The 26,976-nt window shown below is 31.7% G+C and overlaps 4 protein-coding genes across 6 annotated transcripts; all 4 read right to left on the bottom strand.

Moving 5' to 3' along the window:
* Positions 1-1,766: 1,766 nt before the first annotated feature.
* On the bottom strand, positions 1,767-2,399 carry LOC120113936. The gene is made up of 2 exons (XM_039134995.1): positions 2,185-2,399; positions 1,767-2,102 (listed from the first exon to the last, which is right to left on the bottom strand). The coding sequence occupies exons 1-2, from the start codon at positions 2,291-2,293 to the stop codon at positions 1,822-1,824; spliced, it is 390 nt and encodes a 129-aa protein (XP_038990926.1). The 5' UTR covers positions 2,294-2,399; the 3' UTR covers positions 1,767-1,821.
* Positions 2,400-3,543: 1,144 nt separating this feature from the next.
* On the bottom strand, positions 3,544-6,586 carry LOC120113962. Of its 3 annotated transcripts, none has more exons than XM_039135015.1 (9): positions 6,425-6,586; positions 5,655-5,684; positions 5,259-5,514; positions 4,807-4,878; positions 4,627-4,694; positions 4,391-4,541; positions 4,215-4,295; positions 4,023-4,112; positions 3,544-3,847 (listed from the first exon to the last, which is right to left on the bottom strand). In XM_039135015.1, exons 3-9 carry the CDS (start codon positions 5,511-5,513, stop codon positions 3,767-3,769), a joined length of 798 nt encoding a protein of 265 aa, XP_038990946.1. In that variant the 5' UTR covers position 5,514; positions 5,655-5,684; positions 6,425-6,586; the 3' UTR covers positions 3,544-3,766. The 3 variants fall into 3 exon arrangements, with proteins under 3 accessions (XP_038990946.1, XP_038990945.1, XP_038990947.1); XM_039135014.1 differs by having other exon boundaries at positions 5,655-5,703; XM_039135016.1 differs by lacking the exon at positions 5,655-5,684.
* A 4,127-nt stretch (positions 6,587-10,713) lies between these two features.
* LOC120113729 (non-specific lipid-transfer protein A-like) lies at positions 10,714-11,246 on the bottom strand. The gene is made up of 2 exons (XM_039134783.1): positions 10,875-11,246; positions 10,714-10,776 (listed from the first exon to the last, which is right to left on the bottom strand). The coding sequence occupies exons 1-2, from the start codon at positions 11,219-11,221 to the stop codon at positions 10,767-10,769; spliced, it is 357 nt and encodes a 118-aa protein (XP_038990714.1). The 5' UTR covers positions 11,222-11,246; the 3' UTR covers positions 10,714-10,766.
* Positions 11,247-19,823: 8,577 nt separating this feature from the next.
* On the bottom strand, positions 19,824-21,546 carry LOC120113635. Its single transcript, XM_039134720.1, has 2 exons — positions 21,262-21,546; positions 19,824-20,120 (listed from the first exon to the last, which is right to left on the bottom strand). Exons 1-2 carry the CDS (start codon positions 21,512-21,514, stop codon positions 19,966-19,968), a joined length of 408 nt encoding a protein of 135 aa, XP_038990651.1. The 5' UTR covers positions 21,515-21,546; the 3' UTR covers positions 19,824-19,965.
* Between the last annotated feature and the right edge of the window lie 5,430 nt (positions 21,547-26,976).

Genomic DNA, 26,976 nt, shown 5'->3' on the forward strand with positions numbered 1-26,976 from the left:
TAAACAATATTAATAAAAAAAGTTTAACGAAAGTAATCAGTCATACGTTGTCTTCACTTTTCATGATTGGTTTCCGGAGGCAAGTACAATGCTTACACGTGACACGACACTCACAGAAAAAGTATAAATACTATAAATAAATTAGTTTCACACATGAACAGAGAGAAATATATGGGATCAAATAATCAAATCTGTCAGCAATGGTGAATTAATTAAAAATATTGTACCCAATAATTGTTTTACACAAATTATAAGCAATCTTTAGTTAGAAAACAATACGATATGATTTAGATACCAATCAATTGAAGTTTAGTTTACAATTATGTTATGTAGTGCATCTTGTCAATAATTAAAAGATATCATAAATAAATATTATCTTATAATTATTTTAAATTATTTTAAAAAAAACACTTAAAAGTTTTTTCCCCTCTTCTAGCTAAATCTTCACGAAGAGAAGGATAATCTCCGCATAAAAAACAGGTTTGATAAATAAGAACCAAGCCACTTGTTTGATTTTATGATCAATCGTTAAAAGAGTTATAAATTTAGTAATCGATTAACTAAATATTTATAAATTTTTTATTTATATTGTATAAAACTTATTAGTTTTATATTTATAATAACTATTTGATGAACTTAAATAAATAATTGAAATTGATTTTCCACTTTTTTGATACTTTTCTCAATAAATAAATATGAAAAATGGATTTTCATGTTTTTCAGTTAATAATAACATATACACACCTTATAGATACAACTATTTGAATCCAGATTTTCTAAAGAAAACAAATCTCTTCTCGTTAAGCCAAAATCTCTTTATATTCACAATGCTTCATGTCTCTATTTTTATTTGACTTAATTAAAAAATATATATCTTATCAAAATCCATTTCTTTCTCGTTTTCAGATCATTGATTAAAAAATCTAATAAATATGTGATAAATGGCATTCATGTTTGTTTGTATGTTATTCGTTTTCTTTTTTTTTTCCAGTTTCTTAAGAAAACAAATATACAAATTAAAAGAAAATTCAAAATTTTATTTTTGAGAAATTAAAAATTCTTAAGTCTTAAATACTTTGATTTCGAGTTTATTATCGATGTATCAATTTCGATCTATATCTTTTCATTCTCATTGTTTTAAAAATAAAAACCCTAAATCTAAAAAATATATCTAAAAAACACTTCAGCTTTACTTATAATGACGAGATGGGTAAAAAAATTAAAGAAATTGAATAACTCATTATTGGAGGATAACGATTTTTTAACAAACGGTTTAAAAATAGTTATAGAATGAAATGTTAGACACTTATCTTGATAAAAAAAAAAACTTTAAATACCTAAATTAAAAATGTGATATAGTTTAATTACTTAAATGTAAGTTAACCCTCTGTCTTTTTGCGAAACCTTTTACCATCTCATCTCTGCCGCTCTATTTTCCAAATCTATTGGTCGTCGTCTTTGTTTCAAAACCAACCAAACTATTAAAGCAATAAAAAGATCAAACAAATAAATTAGAAAGAAAAAAAAATCTGAATCAAGAGCATCAACTTCTCACCATTTTTTCAGATTTTTTTATTTGGTTTTCAGTTGAATTTTCCCATTAAAATTATGCCCTTCTTCAAGACTGGATGCTAATCACTCAAATCTCCAACCTTGATGAAGAGATTTGGGAGATTATAAAAATTTCAGAAGTATTTTTAAAGAGACGAAGCATTGTGGATAATTGGAAAGGGATGTAGATTGACATAGTGTACTTGTTTCGTCTAATGAACATACCAATAAAATAATTTGAATTCAACTTTCTGGATATATAAGCATGAACTAATGAAATGGATGATGAAAATGAACAAATAATGAAACAAGGCAAAGGAAAAGAGTTCCAGTAAGGAAGGTGAAGGCAATGGTTGCCCCAACCAAACCCAAAATCTCAAACAACTCTGATCTCTCCTTGTCTCTTTTGAGCTTGTTGTAATTATAGCCAACTCCATAATTCCAGCCATACTTGCATCTGCAACATCTTTCAAGCTCCTCCTTCATCTTCACCTGCTCTATTCTCTTCCTTAATACCCTCAAATTCGCATCCACCCCATTACTTGATCTCCCTGCTCACCGTTGAGTTTCAACACAATTTTAAGACCAAAAAGAAAGAAAAAAAGATGAAAATGCCAGTATTTTATTACTTACCTCCATCTCTGCAGCTTTGGGCTCTGATAACTTGAAAGGGTTGGCGATTATAATGCTTGAATGATGGAGAAACTATAGCGCAAGATGAAGGTGCTAAAGAAGAAGCCATTCTATTTTGATTAGGTTATTATGGTTGAGTTTCTTCAAATGCAATAATTTTTGGAGGTGGATTTTGTATATATATGTATATTCTTTGCTTTGAAGTTACGTTCCGAAGAAAATAATCTCGTTGGCTGCTGGTTTTGCTCCAAATCTGATCAGGTTACTTATGACAATGCATATCACCTTTAATATATAGAAAAAAAGGGTTTTTTTTTCATAGTTTTTAAAGGGAATGTTGGTCTCTAGTTCAAACAACTGCAGGATGTATATTATCCAAGGTCAAGAAAATATATAAATAAAGTATATTGAAAAAGAGTTTATTTTTAGCCTAATTTTAATGATTAAAATTGGCTAAAACATCTAATTAATTTTTTTATATAAATTTATTGTATCTATTTTATCTTTTCAATTTCTATTTAAAAATTTTATTTTATCTATTGAGTTTAATTTAATTAATATTATTTTTATGTAATATATATATAAGAGATGAGATTTAATATATAAATTTAAAATTTAAAATGTAGTAAATCAAGACTTTAATTTAATACTGTTTAAGGATTTCTGAAGAAGAAAAAAATAAGTATTTAAATTATATTCTTTGCTAATTTGAGGTGATTAAAGCATATTTAGCTCAAAGTTGTAACCTTTTTTGAGATATATGCAATTTTTGAGATTTTATTTTTGCAGAGAAAGTGATCGTCTTTTAAGATACATCGAGTTTTGAGATATATATATATATATTGAATTATGAGATACATGTGATATCATATATTTATATTATTTGTGATTTCAATGTTTGTAATAAACTATTTGTTTCTTTCGTATGGAGATAAACAAAATCAAATCACTTCTTCTACATATCTCACGTTTATATTAATTTCACATTACTTATTTTAAACTTGCAAATTATTAACACACTCTTCAAGAAAGCAGTATTGCATCTATGGAAGTCGGGTATATTTTGGGACTGTCGATTTTGCTCGCTCAGTTTTCTTGGGGAGAAAGGACCGTACAATAAAAATGAATGGCCAAGGCATTGCTTTGGAAACACCTAACCAAATGATCCTAGGCTTCATTTTACTTGCTGATGGGGTGTTTCAAATGGTCCAATATTCTTTTAGTATAGTTATTTCATTTACAACGTCAAGAAACGAATTTTAGATGTTTCAGAAATTTAATATTTTATCTCCCTCAATCACTAACATATAGTTGATTTTTTTTTTCATTTTTGCTTGCATTGTGATTTGGGAAGCATAACATTTAAATCCAAAAATATTAAAAATGGATGAAAGTCTAGATATTAATTGTATTAAGCGCAACTCTACTACTCCTATGCTATCTTCATATTTACCATTCAATACTTCAACCATGCTGTTGAACTTGAACCATTTCCAATTCTATATATATCCATCCTGCTTGTTTCCTTTCTCTCTCTGAGTTCTCTTTCATATGATCCAGCACTACGACTAGATTAGTGTAGTCAAATCAAACGTGACCGCGGCTGCTGCAGCTCCGATAAATCACCTTCTTCGTCTGATGCATCGAGGGAAAACCGAGGATCCTATAACATAGTCAAAGTCATTGGTCATTGGTAACTGTACTGGTAAAAGCACTAGTTCTTTGATAGCAGATGTGCTGATAGAAATATATATATATATATATATATATAGTATTTGCTGATTTCCCAAAACAAAAGAAAGAAAGAAAGAAATGACAGAAACCAACCAAATCCCAACCTGATGGTGTCGGCGACGTTGGATAGCAGTAAATGCCTTAACCATGATATATATAGGCAACATAATCCCAATGACTCGCAACATTAACAACTGTAGCATGCAGCCAAAACGTTAAGACACTTATTTGCAACGGTGATCAAATGACGCTATCTTGAAGTTGTAGAAGTAATAATTAGTTTAATTCCTTCTTACGGTGAACAATGTCAAAGAATAGTCTCCAGCACCACTGATTAGGATCGGAAGAGTGTGGCGCAGAACCAGAAGAACCATAAACTGCATTTAAGCATGTAGATGAATGACATTGTCATTAAAATTGGAATCATATATGTGAGTGTGTGTTTGTGTTTTCGTGTATGAGAGAGAGATACAATTATAGCGATGACACGACAACATATCAGGCTTTGAGAGCTGGGAGCCGAGTAATCATCGATGTCGGATTCCAGAAAATCACTATCATCAGTGACCACTGTTATAAAATGAGGAGTTGGCAGGTCTCTCCTGGAAATTTCCCAATTCCCTCTGAGATGACATCACAATTCTTTCTTAGTGAGTGAAGGGAAACAACTTCATTCTCCAAACAAGACTAGAATATGGCTATAAATACCTGAAGTTCATAGGAACACTTCCATAATGAAATAAAGGCGGCGGTGCTGTATAACCAGGCTTAAATTGCTATAAATTTGCGGATATTCCAACAAAAGGGAGTAACAATCAGTTTCTTACAATTCCAAAGAAAACGCCACAGTCGGATTATGAACCGAAAAAGATAAAACAATAGTCGGACCTGGTGGCAAATCTCGCATATGATATCGCCCTTTTCATTGCACCACCTCTGAACGCATTTGCGGTGAGCATACTGCAACAATCAAGAAAACCTGTTATCTCATTTTCAGCCACTCAAAACAAGTGACAAAGTTTGACAATGCCGATGTAAGAACGAAGAATGCTCCGAGGGCGTCATGTGGATGATCTCGGTGCTTTGCATGCCAAAACACAATAACCAATTTCATATACGAATATGACATTAATCCAAAAGAAAACAAGTCTATGAAGCGACTGATTCATCACAAGAAGTTACCATTTAGCAAAACAAGCAAACATGTTCAACTTTATCACATAGGCTTGGTCTCGATTTAGCATCATTGTGGGAAATAATAAGGCTTAAAATGGTTTAGCATGATGTTTCTGTACTGACATTACAATCTCAGGTAAGAAGCTGTTTGATCCGGAACTGACCTTCAGGCTGCCACGGCAAGAACAGGGTATCTCCATGTTCAAATCTTCTTCATCATCATGGCAAATCCTACATTCCACAAATTTACTTGGAAATGAACCAACATTGTCATCCATCCTACAAGATGACAAGTCAATTATATCATGTTTGTTTGCCGAGGGCATGCCTTGATTTGATTGGCTTCTACTCTCAATAGCAGCTTCAAGGGTTGATTCAGTTAGCAGTCGGTCCACAAGCAACACAAAATGATCTCCCATCCTTCAATTAATACCCCCAAAAGGGGGGAAAAGTTAAAACTGTAGAAATTAATAGAAGTTGCAGTGTATATTGAGATCACATTTAATCCTACAATTACTATATATACATATATATAAACAAATACGAAATAGTGGAGGTACCTTTGCAACAGTTAAAACTAAAAGCTGAATATGCAATGGAATAAAATCCCTTTTCGGTTAATGAACAAAAAAGTTGTAAAAATGCAAATAAGATATAAACTGAAAGTTGAAAAGAACATTATCCACTTTAAGTAAGAGTATGATTTCTAACAATGTGTTAATCAAAGATCTTTTTCATCAAGTAACTATTAGCTTACTTGTCAAAATAAAATTTCACATCCTAGAAGCCTAAAACAGCACAGAAGCATAAAGATCTGCCTTGATTCTCTTGGAAAGCAAATGTATCACTAGAAAATGCAGCATTGTTAGAAGCAAATGGAGTACATTAAAGTGATTTAAAGAAAAACAAAAGTTGGGTGGAAATGAACTCTCAAACAGAATGATTTTAGGTACAATGGGCAGAAACAATGGAAAGTACAGAAGGTAAATGATAAAAGATAAAAGAGCCTTTAACTAGAAAAAACAGAATGATAATAGAGACATGATACAAAAGCTGAGAATCCCAACAAAGCAAAGGCAAAGGATAAACAATATAGAAACTGAAAGCAAGAAATGAGATGAAAATGGAAAACCCAGATGTGAAATGAGAGGAGCAAAAACCCAGAACCCAAAAATCACAGATTATGGAGTAGGAGAGAGAGACAGAGAGACCCGTGTTCCAAAAAGGTATCAACTTGATAAATGAATCATTTAAAGTATAAACAAGTGATTCATCATTAACATTGTGCAGAAGCTATTAATGCAATGTAAAAACAAGAGGCTTACGTTACAAGTAATAAGGGAATGGAATTTTCTATTGAAGAAGAAAGCAACGATCTTTTCTTTCTTTCTTCTTTTTCCCTGTTGGTATTTTGTTTCATCAAATGAAGCAAGAGATTGAGTGTGGTCGTTATCACCATTCCCCCACGATCACCAGCATCAGCACAACTCCATCTTCATGCTCAAATTTTCAAACGAAAAACACGATTGGTTGCATTGATTAACACATTTTTTCTTTATTTCTAGCTGCTGTTCATTTTATGAGTAAAATCATGCCGTGGGACCAGGATGAAATAAGGTGAGAAATTGTAGTGAGACCACGTGTCTTGAATCCGGAACATTGGGATTGGAGCCTACTTTGGTGTGGAAGTTGAGACCACTACGAGACACTGGGGCAGTTATTACCCCCGTGAATCAATGGTTGATGTTCTTGCTTTTGGACAATATTTTTTTTGTTTGTTAAAAATCACGAAACTAAGCTTATTACAGTGACCACACAATAAATTTTAATTTCAATTTACTTGAGAACAAAGTCTATGGCTCGGTTAGACCGGGTCAAGATTATTGTGGGTTTAAATTCCATAAAAACTAGAGACTAAATTGTATTTTCTTGGATAGTTAAATTATTAAATCATATGCTTTTTATGCTCAAGTTTGCACAGTATAATTACAGAGATTGAATTTTAGCTTTGATGATAGTATTTGGATGGCGATGATTATAGGCTGTTTATTTTTATTTTCTGAATTAATCGTAGGGTCACATTTGGTGATAATAACAAAATTACATACGATCAATGACGTTTGGTTAATGGGGATTGAAAATGTATGTAAAAGAAAAAAATCTCATTTTTCAATCTAAGTCCGTCCCAATAGATTTAGAGGTCATGTGCTATATTTTAAAATGAGATTCCTAAAAGATTTTAAGACGAAATTATAAAATATCAAAATTTTCAATATTACGATTGTTTATTATAAAATAAAATAAATTCAAACATGTGAAACTAAGAAAATGTCATAAAACAATTTTATAATCGTGGTATTTTATTTAAAAAGTATCATCATTCGAATACCCTTAGAAGTACTATATATATTAAAATATGGGGCCTTCGAATTTGGGGTCATGTGATGTATCACATTTTATACTTACCGATGGACGGGTCTGTCTCAATCTTAGATGAATGATTTTATAGTGACTCTTAGTGTTAGTGTTAGGCCTAGAATCATGACTGTTATTAATAGGTGATTAGGTTTAATAGATATGGTCATCTGATAGTAGATTTAGCTCTAATAGATCACGTGGATCTACTAGTGGTTTTCTCAACAACAGGTGATAAGTTGTAGGATATGAAATTCCAAAGTCATTGATTAATGGAGGAGACCTGTCGAAAATCTCATCTTATTCCGGAGACTTTGATCATTAGAAGAGTTGTTCGCATAAGAGACTATGAAAAAAATAACAAGGTTTAAAGCTGAGAAATCTAAGTCTTAGATGAAATGCGTAAGCAAAGAACCTATCCCCATTGGTTGATACAAATGTAGGTGGCTTCCCATGGCGAGGTGGTTCTTGTATAGCATATATATTATTTGTATTTTGAGCAAGTGTCGGCAGTGGGCAGAAAATGATGAATGTATGGTTGCATGGCATAAATAGGTAGATTTAATGGGCACATGGAATCATGTCCAATGGCTAAAAGCCATACAAAATCATTGGCAAGAAAATCTCATGGGATGGGTCACACGCAGATTTGGGAGCATGTTCAAGTTTTGGTTGACAAGCCCTACCCCATACCTACTTTTAATTTCTGTTTCCATAATCACTCAACCGAAACTGACACACAATGCCCTTTCCCATTGGTAATATTACCAAAACCAAACAGCTTCTCATTGGCACCGGTCCTCAACAAAGCACTACCCATCAAAACAAACCCACGAAATTATCCAAAGATTGAACCATCAAACCAAACAATATTTTATAGTGGGCCGAGTCCAATAATAAATATATCTTTGCTTCAATTTTACGATCTTTTTAAAAACTCCCTTACATCCATCTATCTATTTATTTATAAAATAGTTATTTTCTTTTTTTAGTTTATAACTTCATTGATAATAAAAATGCTAATAGCATAACAATCAATGTTACAAAAGATTATTAGTTTCAGGTCAATAGGTTTATTTATTACACTTAACCTAGGGATGGGCACGGCCCCGAATCCGATAGGTTTCGACCCAACCCAACTAAATAGAGTAGGATTTAAAAAAAACAAGTTCGGGTTGGGTCGGATTCGGATTTTTTTAGAGGTGAAAATGATCTAACCCGAGAAAAATAATACCCCTCTCTATAAATACTTTTCATATAATGCATTTTATCGGACGCACCTTTGTTGATGTAATAGTTTGGTAGACGAAAATCTTACCTGATCTGACCTATATTTTTTTAACATTATGTTCTCATAGTGTTTTAATCGCTATTAATAATGATAATCATTTAAATAATGTTAATTTTTCATAAAATTAGGTTTAAGTAGAGATGAGCATAAGTTAGACTGAGTCGGATTTTCTATCAACCTAATAAAATGCATTATGTGAGAAGTGACGCGGTTTTATCAAAAGAGTACTACTTTCTTAAATAATTTTTCTAGATACTAAGAATAATAATAAAAAATAGAATTATTTGTATACAATTATCTTTAGAGTAAATAACCTCAGTAATCAAAAATGTCTTATAATATACGATTTTAACCAACTTTTTTTGGATTTGCCAAAATGACCAACTAAATCGCAATGCGATCGATAATTCGTAACGCGATCTCCGGTATCGCAAATCAGTTTCCAGATTCGCAACGCGAACTTTGACTATCGCAATGCGAATGTAAATCGCAATGCGATAGTCGAAGTTCGCATTGCGATTTATTCCAAATTCGACCACTACCACGACCACGACCCGACCCGAGACGAGACGGACGACGGCGGCGACGACGAGCGAGAGTCCCCCTTGTTCTCTATCACTCACCAAGGAAGTGGGAAAGCCAAGCTTTAAATACAATTTCCAATAGTGTTTCCAATACTATGTGGGATTGAGCATTACCAACACTTGTTTCCAATACAATGTGATTATTCAGTAAACAATTAACAATTATGCACCTTAAAACAACTGAATCAGCAACCAATTGCATTAGTATTATACGATTAAATATGTCATAATTAAAAGTCAATCTACAATCAATCGCGATTATTACAATTTTAAGCAAAACATTCAAAAATAATATCACTATTTAAGGCTCAATCCCACATAGTATTGGGAACAAGTGTTGGTAATGCTCAATCCCACATAGTATTGGAAACACTATTGGGAATAGTATTTAAGGTTTGGCTTTCTCACTTCCTTGTTGAGTGATAGAGAACAAGGAGGACTCTCGCGCGCCACCGCCGCCGCTGTCTCGTCTCGGGTCGTGGTCGAGGTAATACGTGTCTTCGACATATTCGCGCGAATACTATCTTTTTAGAGAAAATTCTTAAGAAACAAATGCAATACAATTTGGAATAAATAGCAACGCGAACTTCGACTATCGCAACGAACTTGGAATAAATCGCAATGCGATAGTCGATGTTCGCGTTGCGAATCTGGAAATTGATTTGCGATACCGGAGATCGCGTTGATAATTATCGATCGCATTGCGATTTAGTTGGTCATTTTGGCAAATCCAAAAAAAGTTGGTTAAAATCGTATATTATAAGGCATTTTTTATCACTGAGGTTATTTTCTCTTATCTTTAATAACAAGTAACGTCGTAAAATTCATTGATAATCAATGTTGTAAGAATAATATAGGTGATAAACCAAATTATATCATTCATTTTGGATTCAATAATAATTTAATAAAAATTAAAAAATATAAAAAAAACATTTGGAAATTATTTTAATTTTTTTATAACTGTTCAAATTATTGATTCTTTTTATTCTTCTTTCGATTCTGCTTCAATGATCAGATGAGTTGGACTATCAATCTCTGATTGAATCAGTTTAATCAATTGATTGGATTTAATTTTAATAATATGACAAAAAGTTTTGTTAAACAATAATTAAATTATTTTATCCTTCCAAAGAAATTTAAAGTTTATTTTTAATCTTTTAACATAAAATTATTTAAATCGAGATTCAACCTTCGATTATAAAAGATATCTGAGAAAAAAGTAAACTTTTTTTACTGTAGGTGAAGTACCAAGATCTCTTCTTACATATTAGAAGACTTAACTAAAACAGCATTGAAGTCATGAATTACAACAAAAGCTAGTTTGATTTATTTTCTTGATCCTTCATGTTTTATTCTGGGTGGCAGCGCCACATTCCCATCTCCTACTTGATGCTGCATGTAAACAAAACAAAATAAACTCAGTAACCAATTTTCAAAATCAAAGATTAAAAACAACAACAACAAAAGATTATGTGGAAGAAATGATTTACGTATCGCAGTTGACGGTAGGATCAATGGGAACTGGAACACTTATACCACACTTATGAGGAAGCTGCTTAGCTTTGTCGGGGATAACCCCGAGAGTAGGGCCAGCTTTCTCGAAACACCGGCACAACTCCCGACGTGCCAAAGTGGTGGTAGCGGATGCGGTGATGGTAGCCACCGCTTGACAACACGGAGGATCGGGACTGGCTACTCCGGTCGTCAAGTAAGGCTGGCAAGGCATCAATGCTGTTAGTGCATCTTGACAGGACATTGCATCAACAGATTTTGATTTCACAACCAAAACCATGATGAATCCCAAAACCCCAAGAGACCAAAACAACTTCTTCTCCATTTTTTTGTTTTTCTAATATTGAACTTAATACTCGGTGTGAAGAAAGCTGTGTTTGGTGCTCTTATTTATAGGGGAAACTTTGGATTCTCATTTGTAGATGTAATTAGTGTTTGTGCTGTCAATTTTTCCTTTTAGGAGATACCCTTGTTTTCATGTGATAAAAAATAATAATTTCTGGTTGAGTGCTGATTTGTACAAAATTAATGCTTTGTGGACCTATTGTGTCTCACATGGTAAATGTTTTAAGATTTTCATTTTAATGGTATAGGATTTTCCTAGTCTTTGATTGGGCTTACTACTTATAACAGTCTCTTTAAGTGGGGTCTATTTACACTGAATTATTATTTTTCACTATTATATTAAATAGTAATTTAATAGTTATTTAGTTATAATTTATAAAAGTTTTTCATTTTATATAATATTTTTAGTGAATTTAAAAATAATTTACTTATTAATTTTATTTTTCTTTCTTTTAATCTAATCTGTATCATATGATTTTCAATAATATTTCCTGTATAATAATATATTAATTGATCTTAAAAAATTCAAAATAAATATTTGTCGACAAAACTATTTGAATAAATATATATTTCAAAGAATTGGATTTTTTTTATAAATAAAGCATTGGAATTAGCGTTGTAAAATAATATAATAGTAATATCGTAAGTTCATAACTGATATTTCTATTGGGTCATTTCGTAACAGATGTTTCAAAGCATTGGAATTAACGTAATAAAATAATTTTAAAAGATAATATTATATTTGATACATATGCTTTAATAAAAAAAATATTGTGATATTTATACTTTTTAAAATGTTCAATGTGGCATTTTCTGATAAGATATTTAACATGATATATTTATTTTTAAAAAATATTTAATACGATACATATAGTTTTAAATTATCATTTGATACTTATATTTTATTAAATATCTAACATGGTACATAAACAATCATTTAACGTAGGATTATTCATAGATGGTTACGAGATTTTTTATCTGAAATGTAATTGTTAAGAAATAATTAACCGTTAACGGTTCATCGTTATCATCGGTTCGGTTATAGATTAATATATGATTAACTTATTATAATTATTTTTTTAAAAATAATATAACATAAATGTTTTAAAGTTTCATAATTCATATTATAAAAAAATATAATATTTAACACATACTTACATCAGTGTAAGTGAATAACATAAATGTTTTAAAGTTTCAAAATTCAACATCTTAGTTTCTAACAATAAATATATAATTATATTGATGTAATTATGTTTCTGTATTTTCAAATAAATAAAAAATTAAATTTATAAAAAATACATATTAAGTTATTTATGTATAAATTTTATTAAAAATATATATAAACTATAAATAATAGACATATGACATGGTGGGTGCTTGGGTGGTGGCGCTGTGGCTTCAAGTCGTAGAGATAGGAGTTGTGACCGACATATGACAACCTTCAACTGTTCAGGCGACCAAAAGCAACGACAATCAATTAAGTGATAAAGTGGAGGACTAGTTTTGCTGTAGAGCGGAGAGTGAGTGAAGATGTGAAATTGAAGACTGTCTGATAAGTTAAAGGAATAGAGCTAAAATTTACTTTTAATTATGTTAGTATTTTTCATAAAAAATATAATTATAAATTTAATTTATTAACGGTTAACAAATTATCGAAGTTCGTAACCGTAATTTTAACTGTTAATCATAATTTTAATAGTTTGGTTAACCAAAATTGTTTAGTGTTAATAATTTGGTTAATTAATATTTTAAATATAACGATTATATCAATTAACGGTTACGATTAATAATTATAAGTTTTTTTAACACTCCTAATTTAACGTACTATTATGTTATTTGAATTACCATTGTTAGTAAGTGCCAAATTAATCTCTGAGAATTCACGGTCACTATAACAATATATAAAATGATTAAGTTGATTTGAAGTCGTCATTGAACTTTAGATTATGCAGGTCGAAAAAAAAGTATTTTAAACAATTTAAAAAATATTTAAAAGGCATAAATCAATCTAAGTTTACCAAAAAATTCGATTTAAATAATTCGGGAGACGATTACGCCTGGGGAAGAAACATCACCACCACAGTGCCCAAAAATTAATACTTAATCACTTATACATTGTTGTGACAGTGGGAACTATAAATTCAAATATAAAATTAAAATATGATCAATTTATTGAACTTCAATTAATTTATTTCGAATTATTTATTAGAAAAATTCTTTAATTTGAGAAAAAACCTCGAGACTTGCACATCCTCCAATCTAAACTCTATCTCATATATATCTCGTATATAGAAGAATATTCCCTCCTCGTTATTATTAAAAGATTACAAATCGAAATAAAAAAATAAATAATTGCAAAAAAAATAACACACTATTTAAAGAGACATGCATTGTCATCACTTTAAAATAAATAAAATAAATAATATTGTTAATTTATATTAACTCAATTTATTTCAAGTTCACAATTTACGACGAGTATTCTCGAATGTGGATTCGAATATAAAATTTAATAGATCAACAATATCGAATATTTAGGTATTTTAAGAAAATACACATACATGGAGCACCATATTATATATTTAACAACCAATATTTAAAACTATGTTAAATTTTCAATTAAAAAAACAAATATCACACATTCACATGATAAAAAAGACTAAAATAAAATGACAGAAAACTACAAGGACCAAATCATGTCTCAGCAGAAATAACGAGGTTTAATCATGTAAATAAACTAAAACTGACCCTAAACAGTAATCATAATGTAAACAAGACTGAAATTAAGGACTTAGAGCATAAATAGTCATTTTCGCATATAATAAAGCAAAGGACTAAAATAAAATGAACCAGAAATTAGGAAGGATAAATGAGAATTAAACCTAAAGGCACCAATCTACAAAACAGTGATCAACATATAAGATTCGTAAATGTTATGGCCATAATTAAACATTAACAAAAATGGCATAATACGTAGAATGGTGACTTCAATATAAATGTAGAAAACTAAATGCTCGAAACAAAATATCACAAAGTTTCATTCGATGGCCAAATGGTGAAATTACAAAACCAGAAGGATCTAAACTGCTATTAACCCATGCGCAAAAATGTTCCCCTGACCCTCTCCCAAACGGCGCCGTTTGGCTCTTGATATATAGATTAACGTTAAAGGCCAAAAATGGCCTAAGCCATTCATTTTGTAACCATTTACATTTTTACCTAAAAAAGAAAATCTAATGAGCTCTCATCTCTCCCACACTTTTCTCCCTTTGTTTCTCGCCGCAAACGAACTGGCACCCCCGGCCACGTAAATCGGTGGCTCCGATGGTGGCCAACACCAAAAAAACCTCCCTTTTCCTCTCTTAGCCCTTTGGAAACCGAAAAACCCAAACCTTTCGGCCCTAAACCGCCCCTGAAACTAAACACCCCAAACCTAAAAGGTAAAAGGTTTACCTTCGGTGGTGGGGGTAAACTCTTTGCACCGATGAATCGACAGCGGTCGGATCTTGCTAAAAAGGTGAGATTTCTCTTTTACTTTCGTGTTTTCTTTTGGGTATTCGAAAAAAATGGCCTCTCCTTTTGTTTGTTTGTTTGTTGGTTGCTCTTTGTTGCTGATGGTTGATGGGTGTTTTTGGGTTTTAATCTTCTGTTTTGTTTCTGTTCGATAATGGGTTTCTTTTGGTTTTTTCAAGTGTTGTGTGTGACCTCGTTTTTGGTTTTGTTGTTGCTGCTTATCTCCTTCGGAAAATCAAAAGGCCTCCTTTAATATTTTTTTTCTTTTGTTTTCTGTTGATTTTTGGCTTTGCATGCGACGAGAGAGGTGTTTTCGTACATTCGTACGGGGAGGGCGTTGGCCCCCTGTTGTAACAGTGACAGAGTAGCTTGGCAGAGGCACACGTACGATGGAGGAGTTGTGGGGACCAGCTGGTGAGCGCGTGGCAGTTGAAGAACGCGAAACAGCGCGTTTGGTAGCTTGAACGGTCGAGCGTGTATTACACGCGCGGGCACATCGACGATCGAGCGTCTTAGGAGCGGTGGCGGCAGCTAGGGTAGATTACACGCGCGTTTTGTGTGTATTTAGACCGTCAGATTAAAGGGAACTAGATCTGACGGCTACGAGCTTATGATCTGGTCCGTTGAATGTCTTCAGATCCAAGGGTGGATGTTATACGGCGCTGGAAGGGTTATGATAAAACCTAATTGCTGTTGGGTGTTGCACGCGGGCCTTATCTGGGCCTTATCTGGATTTGTATTGCCGGTTGGGCATTGTAATGACTCCTGGGCTTCATTTGCATCATTTTGTTATATTTGGACCTGCTTATATAAATAAAAACATTAATGTTTATTTTAATTAGTACTTAATATGTATTCATAATAAACTATTAGGACTTAACCGAGACATATATATGTATATATATAATTATTATATATGTATAATAACAACTATCCTATCTAACAATAATAATTAATAATATTAATGACTTACTTTAATCCTAATGTAATAACTAACAATTTTAACTAGTATAATTTATTTAAAACAATTAATAAAGATATAGGATTGTAATTAGAATCCGGATGAAATTAGAATCTGTATGAAAATGGGTGTCTACAGACATAATTGTTAATTATATAACTGTTTATTACTTTTTAATTGTTAATTATATAATTTTGGATTCATCGTAGTTTTTAAATAACAAAATTTTTAAAATAAGTTAGCTTTTAAACGTTTCATTAAAATCATTTTTAAATAAACTTTTAAAAAATCATTTATCAAAACTATGTTTTTCAGTTTCCGAAATATGTTCTTAAGTTCTAGTTCTTAAAATGATTTTTGAGTTTTATCGAAATATTTTAAATTGCTGGAAAATGAATTTTAAGTAAGAAAAATAACAAAATCAAAGAATCGTTATTTGGATGGACCGATCCCTAATTGGAAAATTGATCCATTTTATTTTTTCAAAACTTTCTTTCATTATTATATATATGTATATTTTTAATTTGTTTAAGACTCAAATTTTCTCAATAATAATAAAAAAAGTTAAGCTTTAATCTTTTTTCTTTTGATAACATCTAAACTACACATAACTCTATGAATTCTTTAAATCGAAAGTTTTTGTGTGTTTAATCGCGTTTAAACTCAAAATGTTCAAGATATTATTATAAAAACATTTTAATAAAAAATATTTTAGAGTCTTGAAGCAAAAAAGAAGCATGGTTTAGGCGGGTTTTGACTAAAAAATAATTTAAATACTTGGTGATTATATATGATAGTTCAAAATTTATTGTAACTAAAAATAATTCAGAGACTGAAAATAAATTAAAAAACTTATTTTTAGTTTAGTCTTAAAAATATATTGTCATAAATCAATTGGCTAAAAGAGTACAAGTCCAAACTTTAAATTCTTTTATACAACTTTAAATTAATTAAATATTGGTTTGAAAATTTTGCTCCTTTAAGGTACCAAACCCTTACAGCATGAGCAATAATATAAACAAGTTTCTAGTATTAGAAGTGGTTTATGTAACCATTCCTTAAGTCACACGTCTCATGTAACTTAAAAATGGTACGTTAATATTATATACGCGACTCAGTTAATCATTATACCTATAATGCTGGTTGTAGATGAATTTATCGAGTGATCTCAATGATTATAAAGGGGCGCTGTTTTTCTTTAAAGTGCTGATTTTGAACACCTACGTCTAAGGATGTGTGCATTGTTGATGATTAAAAAAAATTATAAACAAATACTACCTTATAATCACTCCATTTGAACTACAAGAATTAGTAAAAACAATCACAAAATTCAACTAGCAACCAATGTCATAACATCATCGCGTTTATTTAGTCCATAGTGAAATGAGGTAAAGCCACAAATAGTTTGAGGTGAACATTATATAATTAATTTATTCTTTCATAAGGGCACCATAGAGATTCTAGCGCCTTCTAATTCACCATCTCTCTCCATGTTATAGAGTACATAATCTTCTATATAAAGATCATTAATTAGATTTATTTAATCATGTAAGATGAGTATAAAATAATCATTTTTTTTTCTATACGGGCACCACGACATTTAATCTTATTTGTCATATTCTTGCGCAACATAAATCTTCTCGTACCGATTTTTTTTTTAAAAATACATAGATTACATTAGTCATAAAAGACATTATTAGAACAATATCAAATATACACTCAGGACAATCATAAGTAAAATATATCTGTCAACGATTAGTGACTACCTTATAGCAACAACGTAAATAGTTAAGACAATGACATACAGAGACAGATCACTTCGACATCTTCGAGCACCACACATAGAGAAGAAGAATGAACACATATCCGGAAGCTAACGAAATGTCATATATAAATGAATGAGGAAACCAAGCATATGGAAAACAAACGACCAAGAAAACCCGTAGAATCACATACTAAGAAGACCAATGAAGAAAACCTATATCGGGAACTCTATCAGAAAAGACAAAGAGAAAATATTATTATAAATCCATCAAAATAAAAAAAATATCGTACTAACTTTATATCTTGTTATTATCGAGTTGCATATCGTGTCACGAGTTCATATGGTATATTACAATAAAGTGAACTTATTTAAGATATTATAACAAAATTTATCGATTAGTTACTATAATTAAATATCTAGGAAAAACATATCACCACGATGGTGTAAACGCTTATGATATATTGAAGAATCACGATGCATCGAAGTATCAATATGCACCGAAGTGTCACTATACCGTTGTTATGATTCTATAGCATGTCACTCATGACATAAACTTAGATCATTCTCATTAATATCATATATATAAACTATATAGAAAGCATGCATGAGTTCATGGAACTTCATAATTTCATATATCATGATTTATCGCTACATTATTATACATCATCCTCATGTTATGAATAAGGTGCAAAGTATTGGCCATCCTTTTATTTTCAATGTTAAACCTTTTATATCACATTAGATCATTAAAGCGCACACTATAATTTATAATTCTGACAAATGTCATACTAGTCATTTATAGAGTCTCATTTACCTTACTTATTCCCCTTATTCTTTGACATTTTTTAGGCTTAATTACCATTTCCCATATTTGAAGAATTTACTTATATATATCATGCATAATTTTGCAAATTTCACTCAATATCATACTTCACAATCTCAACAATCATTAACATTGACATGAATAACAATTGATCATACATTGGCTTCTCATAAAGTAACGTTTGATCCGGTGATTCAGTTCCAAATATGTATTCAGACATTTATCAATATACGTTAAAAGAAATACACACTTCAACGAAGTTAACTGTCTACCAATTTGAGATTTTTATGAGCTTCGTTTTTGAGACCTCCCGGTTTTCTTGTTGAACCGTCATCCCCCTCCTTTTTGGGGCTCCGATAATACCCAAAACACCAAATCATTTATAGGATTATTTTCGATACACTATTAAGGTTACAAAAATCATACCAAAAAAAATAAAAACAAGAGGATGTTAAGAACTCTTACCCCTTTTCCTTTTAGGTTGGAAATGCTAGTCATAGCTTGAATCCTTCTTTTTCTTTTTCCAAATCTTCAAAGTTATCAAAAATAGAACTTGAAGATATACTATGATCAAGAAGAGGTTGAGGGTTTCAACTTTTTTTTAATAGTTCAACTTCGATTCTTAGGGATAGGGGAAAACATGACAAACAATGGAGTTTTTGAAGCTCAAAGAGCTTCAATGGACGGGGAAAACAGAGAAAAAGAGTTTGGGGGTCGTGATGGAAGAAATAGGGGATTTCAGCCTTAAACAGGCTAAATCCAACAGTTTAGATTTCACTCGTCTCGCAAGTATCGATACTTTAGTCCAAGTAGCGATACATTGAAAAGATATCGATACTTTACCAAGCTTAGATGTTCTAAAATTCATGAAAATGGATTCGAGTATCGTTACCATACAAGGGATATCGATACCTTCTGATGGATATTCAATACTTCCTTAACAATCTTGAAGAAGAATAAGTCGAATATATTGAAGATAAAAACAAAATAAGAGGGTGGACAGATGATAACTTAAAAAATTATAAATAGGATGAGAGTTGTGAGAAGAACGGATAACTTTTCTGAGTGCAATAGAAGGGTGCCAGAGAAGGAGAAGATGGTAGCAAAAAAGATGAGTCATTTGGATTAATTCTGAGTGCAATATAAGGGTACCAGAGAAGGAGAAGATGGTAGCATAAAAGATGAGTATAAACCTAAACTGGTTTAATGGATGAAGTGAGAATAGGAAACACATGAACTGGAACTGCTTCAAGAATGCACTTTTGGTTGGGCGGGTGAGATGAAAAATAAAACCAGGTCTCAAAGAAGGTTACATCCGCGGAACAAAATATTTTTTAGTGGTTGAGTCGTAGCATTTGTATCTATTTTGGTGTCTAGAATTCCACAACAATGTTGATCTAGTGGGATGAGACACTGGATCCTTTGACTAGGTGTAAGTCGTATGAAGTTGTTATCATAGTACAGAGTCTCCAGAAATCACACAGTTATCTTGCACTTAGAAGGCCAAACCAAATAAATTCAAATGAAAGGCAATAAATATAAGCATTACCACATTTTTTCTGTTTGAAAAATCTGAATTACATGTTTCTTCCAAAAATCCATTCACAAAGTTAATATATATAGAGAAACCAACCTGACATAGGTAATGAAAGAAGACAAACTGCATTAGTCATCGTAAGAGGCATGAGGCGCAGCAGTACATCCAGGATCAAATGGATTTTCAGAGCCACAACAATGCCAGTACTGAAAAACTTTGCCAGAGTCAGGAGTATCCATGGTGCCCCCTGCATACACACTCTCGAATTTCCTCTTTGTTTCCCCTGAAAATATGTAGTTTGAGGTAAGGCAAAAACTGCAGTTGATTCTAAAAAAATGAAATGTTCTCAAAACGTGACAAGATATATGAGAAATTTAGGTGTTGTTTGATAAACTGGAAAAATTAGGTGTTGAATTTAAATCATAAATATGTTTGATATTTTGCTTAAAATTAAATATTGGATATAATTAGATTGTTTAATAAATCTAAATCTTAAAGCATATTATACTTAAAAGAAATAAAAATATAATAAATAATAAGTAGGTCCTCATCCACCTAACAATTTTCACACCTTTTCATTGAAAATTTATAACATAAATGTTTAATTTTAGATTATCAAACATGCTCAAATATTAAATCATTAAAATTATTAATTTTCAATGAATTGAACATTTTCAACGGTTTATCAAGCAAACCCTTAACTGAAAGAAAATAACAAGTTTCGAAGTGGTCTATCAAGCAAGATGGAAGCTGAAACAAGTGCAGAATTGCAGATACTTCAAAACTCAAATTTCATTTTCAAAACATGCTGCAAATCTACTCGGTTTTATACTTAAAAATGTTGGACAAGCAGGTATGACATGCTCCAAATGCCATAGAATTTTATCCTATGTTGCTGCGACTCTTCAATTTTTTTTCAAGTACTTGTATCAAAACAGTAATACCTGACATTTGTGGACATGGTATGAAGATATGATACTCTAAGGACTTCTCCAAATAAATGGAAAAACTGAAAAATTGAATATACTTGTGTGTATATTCAATTATGTCTCCCACAAAGCCAATTGTGGTCAGATCTTATGCCAATTATGAACTTACATTAAAAGTTAATCCGTTATTCAACAATTAATTTGCAAAATGATTCCAAGAATGTCATCAATCTCATTTAGCTGGAACATGAATTATTAACATCCTTCACCATTCAATGCTTAAATTGCTGCTCAAAAACTAGTAACACTTAGTCATCAGTTCTTAACCTGAGAACCCATTTTTCTTCTAATTATCTAAATCCATGTTTTAGTCATCATCAGCTTATAAAACCAAAAAAAAAAAAAACATCAGAAATATTAGCTGTGCTTACAGTTTACGCATAGAACGCTGAAATTAGCGAATACAATACAAGTAATGGAAAGTAAAAAGGTTACCTCCAAAATGGGCAGTGTGGAAACGGCAAGCCCGAGGGTGATTGAGCAAAGGGTCGAATTGAGTTTTGCAAACCTTGCATGTTTTGAGGTTGTGGGCGCTGGGTTCCGATGAGCAGAGGATTGGATGTGGAGCCGACTTGGATACACTATGGCTGGTTTTAACGGAAGATGGGTAAGGATTGAATCTGTGGGGAAAGATTGGCGATTTTTTGCGAGCGTAGGGCGAAATAGAGAGAGGGACTGTTAGAGCCATGTAAAAATCTTTTAGATTTCTTCGTTCCACAAGCTGGCCGTGTTTTGACATGTTTATTTTTAAGTTTATTTCTTCTATATTAAAATACTACCAATTTATAAGGGTGTTAAAACGGTTGGTGGTAGGCCACCAAACCAAATACCTATTAATTAGATTTTTTTATTTAACAATTAATAGAATTTATTTTTTAAATAATCATTAATTGAATTGAATAAATTTCGATAATTCGATCAATAGTCGAATCAACTGAATTTTTTTATAATTCTCTTAAATTAGATTAATTTAAATTTAATAAATATTTTTTTTCATTTGAATTAAAATTTAATTAGGTCTTGACCATTTAATAGGTATAATGTTGTCAAAAAAAAGTTTGGTTTTAATTTTTAATAGTTTTGAGTTTAAAAATATGTATTTAATATAAATTAAATATTTTTAATTAATTAATTAATTTCGACCTTTATGAATATTTTAAAAAATAATCATTCTCCAATAAAACTAATTTAGTGGCTGATCGTTTTAACAAAACTAATTCAATTCGGTCGATTAATTTAATTTATTTCAATAGATGCACACCCTTGTGAATCCATATTTATTTAGGAGAATATAGTAAAAAAATAATTAAGTTAAACAGTAACTAATAAAGTTGTTTGCATTCAATTGTGAGTAAAATTTCAGGTTCAAAATTTGTTCGTAGACAACTTTCCTCGTCATTGTTTATTTGATGTAACTTGCTAAATAATTTTTAAAGTAAAGTACTTATTTAATCACTTTATTTTTCTGATGATTTTATTTTGATTATTTAATTTTTTAAAATTTATATCTAAAATTATTTTTTTTTTCATTTTGGTCATTATGTGTCAAAATGTTAATGATATTATTGATGTGTTATCATAAAATAATATCACATCATTATTGAAAAATGAAAAAAAATGCCACATCAATAATTTTATTTATTTTTTAATGGTATGTGACCAAAACAGAACAAAAACATAAGTTTAAGTATGATTTAAAAAAAATTGTTGAGTGATCAAAACAGAACTATAAGAATAATTTGTTGACGAAATACCTATACTACCCTAAATTTTCTTTTGGAGTAAATCATTAATATTTTAAAAATTGTGATAAAAATGGAGGTTTTTGCTTAGCATTCCATTGTTAAGGACCAAGAGAATAATTTGTCCATTCATAGGCAATAAATCTGATTTGGGCTTAGGGAAATAGGTGCAAAAGAATGATTCATTTAATTGGCATCAACTCTTTGCATACTCCTTATATCCCCCTTCACTTTCATCTTCTTCCTCTCTCTCTCCAAACCCCTATTCTACCATTTTTCAAAGCTAAAAACCTTAATCAAAAGGTTTAATCTTTTTGGTGTAAATCACTCTTCTGAGCTAGATTGTGGTAAAAATCATTTTCTCCACCCTTAAAGCTCCAAAACAAGTTCATCATCACTTTGATTGATGGTGTGAGGCTAATGAAGGATTTAAGGGAGGTTTATGGTGTAGAGATCACCATTTTGCATTTTGGATAAGTTTTTCTACTTATCACAGTCATTTTAGTAAGTTAAAACTTCATTTTTTGGTTGTTGGTAATTAAATACAAAGGATAGACCTGCAAAGTTGAAGGTTGAGGGAGGAGCTTAGCTTGTTGAGTTTGGAAGACAATACTCATCTATCTCAAAGTGCCACCACTTGGAAGCACATGAACAGAAAATCAGACACTAAGAAATTCAAAGATTGAAAAACTGGTTGAAAGAGCAATCTTGCAAATCTGAGAAGACAAGATATGAACTAGAACTGAGTGCAAATCGGTGGGAGGAGAGGCATTGCATTATAATTACCCTATAACAATATTTTCTTGGTGCGATCATCCAGAGCTTTCAAAGTTACAGGTTCATAAGAAAAGTAAACTACCAACACAAACATTCAAAAACAAACTCATCTAGACAAAAGCGGACTGCAAGAAATAGAATAGAATCAAACTTACTTACAATTTACAAACTGAAATGCAACCATTAGAGAGATTTTCAAAGGAAAACTATGTAGACTTGGTATAAAAAGAAGGGTAAAGTAAACAAAAGGTTCACTTTATTTTGACGACTGTGATTATTGAAAGTTATAAAATAGTCTTCTAATTATACGATATTGCTTTGTTAAATCTCATGATTATTAAAAATTACAATATAGTCACTCGTCTATTCATATGTTCTAAATTTATTTTTTCAGTTAAAAAATTGACAATCGTCTGAGTTGGACGATTGTTTGCTCACTGGGATATAATAAAAGAGAAAATCGCCTCAGTGACCAAAAAAAAGTTATAATATACGATTTTAACCAACTTTTTTTGGATTTGCCAAAATGACCAACAAAATCGCAACGCGAAATAAAAATCGCAACGCGATCCCCAGAATCGCAAATCAGTTTCCAAAATCGCAACGCGATTCTTGAAAATCGCAATGCGATAGTACAAATTCGCATTGCGATTTTCCAAAATCGCAACGCGAATATTAAAATCGCAACGCGAACACATAAATCGCAACGCGTATCCGTAAATCGCAACGTGTATCCGTAAATCGCAACGCGTATGGGTAAATCGCAATGCGTATCCGTATATCGCAACGCGTATCCGTAAATCGCAACGATAATCCGTAAATCGCAACGAGAATCTGTAAATCGCAACGATAATCCGTAAATCGCAACGAGAATATGTAAATCACAACACTGAAATTTTGGGTATATAACACTGAAATCATAAACTAAATCCCTAAATCGCAACTCATTCCATCTCAATCTATCACTCTCTCCGGCGACATCCGTTCCTATATCCAACGACATCCTTCCCAATCCGGCAACAGGTTTTAGTTTCGCAGCTCGTCTGTTTAGTAAATTAATTTACAACCATGAAATCATCTAATGTTGATCATGTTTGGATAGATTTGTGTTTTGGAGGGTCATGGGATAATGTTCATGGTGTTTTACAATATATGCCTTTATCCATGAATCTTCAACTAAAATTGTCTTTACAAAAGTTAACTTATGAAACTCTAATGCTACGTGTTTCAAATAAATTGAATTTAGAGCCCCTAAGTGGATTTAGGCTATCTTATCAGAGAAATGGTAAAGTTTATTTGTTAACCGACAATGAAGATGTTGAACGATTCATTGCTTACATTAGTGTTTCACAAGATGATGTTACATTGTATGTTGTTGAACCTAGAAGTAGTATTGTTGGGTCAGTAGCGGGTAGTAATCAACTAAGTTTTTCTCAAAACCCACAACCTTTCTCTAATCCAAATCCCAATCAACTTTCAGCACCAAATTCCGGTTTTCGTATTGACCAGTTAGACGATGATGAGCCAACAGAAAAAATGTGAGTACTAGTCAGTATTCGAAATTTGGTCTTGGTCAATCCGGACTTTGATATTGGTCAATACACGGATTTTGATGATGTTTCAGAAGAAGAAACAGACCATGCGTGTAATGATATTGATATTGGTCAATACCCGAATTTTGATGATGAAACAGCCGTTGCCGAAGAATGTATTGTTGATGATAATGAGGAGGAAGTTACGACTGTGAATGAACATGTTGAACATCCATTCTGTAATTCATATAATCCTGAAGAAGAAAAAGTCCCCGAAGAAAAGAAAATGCCACGGGCGTATAACTGGAATATGCCAGAATTACTTCAGATACCGGAAGAAGAGTTGATAAAGAAAGCAGTTGATTGTTACACAAAAGTTATTCGTATCAAGAAAGATGATTGTTTTGATACAAAGGAAGACTTGAAGATAGCTTTATATACGAAATGTGTGGAAGATGGCTATCAACTAAAAGTTAACAAATCAAGCAAAGATCGTTTCGAAACAAGGTGTATGATTGACAAAAACTGTACGTGGCGTATGATTGCAAAGAGAATAAAAGATTGCAAAATGTTTCAAGTTAGGACTTTTTATTGATAAACATACATGTTCAAGAACCCAAGTTTTTCCTCACCATAGACAGGCAAACAAAAAGGTGTTGGGTGGTTTTCTGGCTGAGTTAATGTTTTTGAATGGCAGGGTATATCGGGGACATGAAATTATGACTGACATGAATGCTCGGTTCAAGATTAGTATATCATATTCTCAAGCTTGGAGAGCCAAATGTTATGCCTTGGAATTGTTGAGGGGGTCGCCAGAAGCATCGTTTGCCCAACTGCCGGCTTATTGTCACAATTTAAAGCTGAAAAATCCTGGGTCGGTAACTCATATCAAAACATGATATTTAAACAGTGAAAAACAAAGACAAATATGTTTCAAACTTGCATTGTATTCACCCAAGTCATTATTCTATCATAGTTCACAAAATGCATCAGATAACAAAGAAAATATGTTTCAAACTAATACCCTGAAGTTAGTATTTGTCTTTGTTTTGTCTATTGGTTGAAGTAATGCAATCCATTCAAGTTTCAATTTGCAGAAGAAGAAATAGTTTACTTTTGCAACACGAAACTTAAAATCGCAACGCGAAACCAAAATCGCAACGCGAAATGAAAATCGCAACGACAGAATCGCAATGCGAAATGAAAATCGCAACGAAAGAATCGCAACGCGAAATGAAAATCGCAATGCGATTTTGGTTTCGCGTTGCGATCTTGTCGTTGCGATTTTGGTTTCGCGTTGCGATTCTGTCGTTGCGATTTTCATTTCGCGTTGCGATTTTGGTTTCGCGTTGCGATTTTAAGTTTCGTGTTGCGAAAGTAAACTATTTTTCTTCTGCAAATTGAAACTTGAATGGATTGCATTACTTCAACCAAAGACAAAACAAAGACAAATACTATTCACAGTGTTAAAGAATACACAGTTTAGCAGAATTGGCAGCAACCGAACAAATTTACTTTCAACCAAAAGACAAAACAAAGACAAATACTATTTCACAGTGTTAAAGAATACACAGTTTAGCAGAATTGGCAGCAACCGAACAAATTTACTTTCAACCAAAAGATAAAACAAAGACAAATACTATTTCACAGTGTTAAAGAATACACAGTTTAGCAGAATTGGCAGCAACCGAACAAATTTACTTTCAACCAAAGACAAAACAAGACAAATACTATTTCACAGTGTTAAAGAATACACAGTTTAGCAGAATTGGCAGCAACCGAATAAATTTACTAAGCAATCTAAGTGAAATGGCTAATCTAAGTGAAATTACGAGTAAATTTATCATTAAGTTAAATATGGAAAATCTTAAACTTACCTCGTTGCGTAGAGTATGAACCTCATTCTGCAACGATACTATCATCTCACGTAGAGCGGCAACCTCACCACGTAAAGTTGACACCTCCACACGCCATGCACCATCGTTATCGCGTAGAGTACCGATCTCCTCACGCAAGGCATTGACCTCATCACGTAACTCCCTTGACTCATCCCGTGGAGGTGGAGGTGGAGAACAGGGAGATAGGAGTCGTGGCATCTT

This window comes from Hibiscus syriacus, unplaced genomic scaffold (genome assembly GCF_006381635.1).
Source record: "Hibiscus syriacus cultivar Baekdansim isolate YM2019G1 unplaced genomic scaffold, ASM638163v2 tig00110213_pilon, whole genome shotgun sequence".
Classification (NCBI taxonomy): Eukaryota; Viridiplantae; Streptophyta; class Magnoliopsida; order Malvales; family Malvaceae; genus Hibiscus; species Hibiscus syriacus.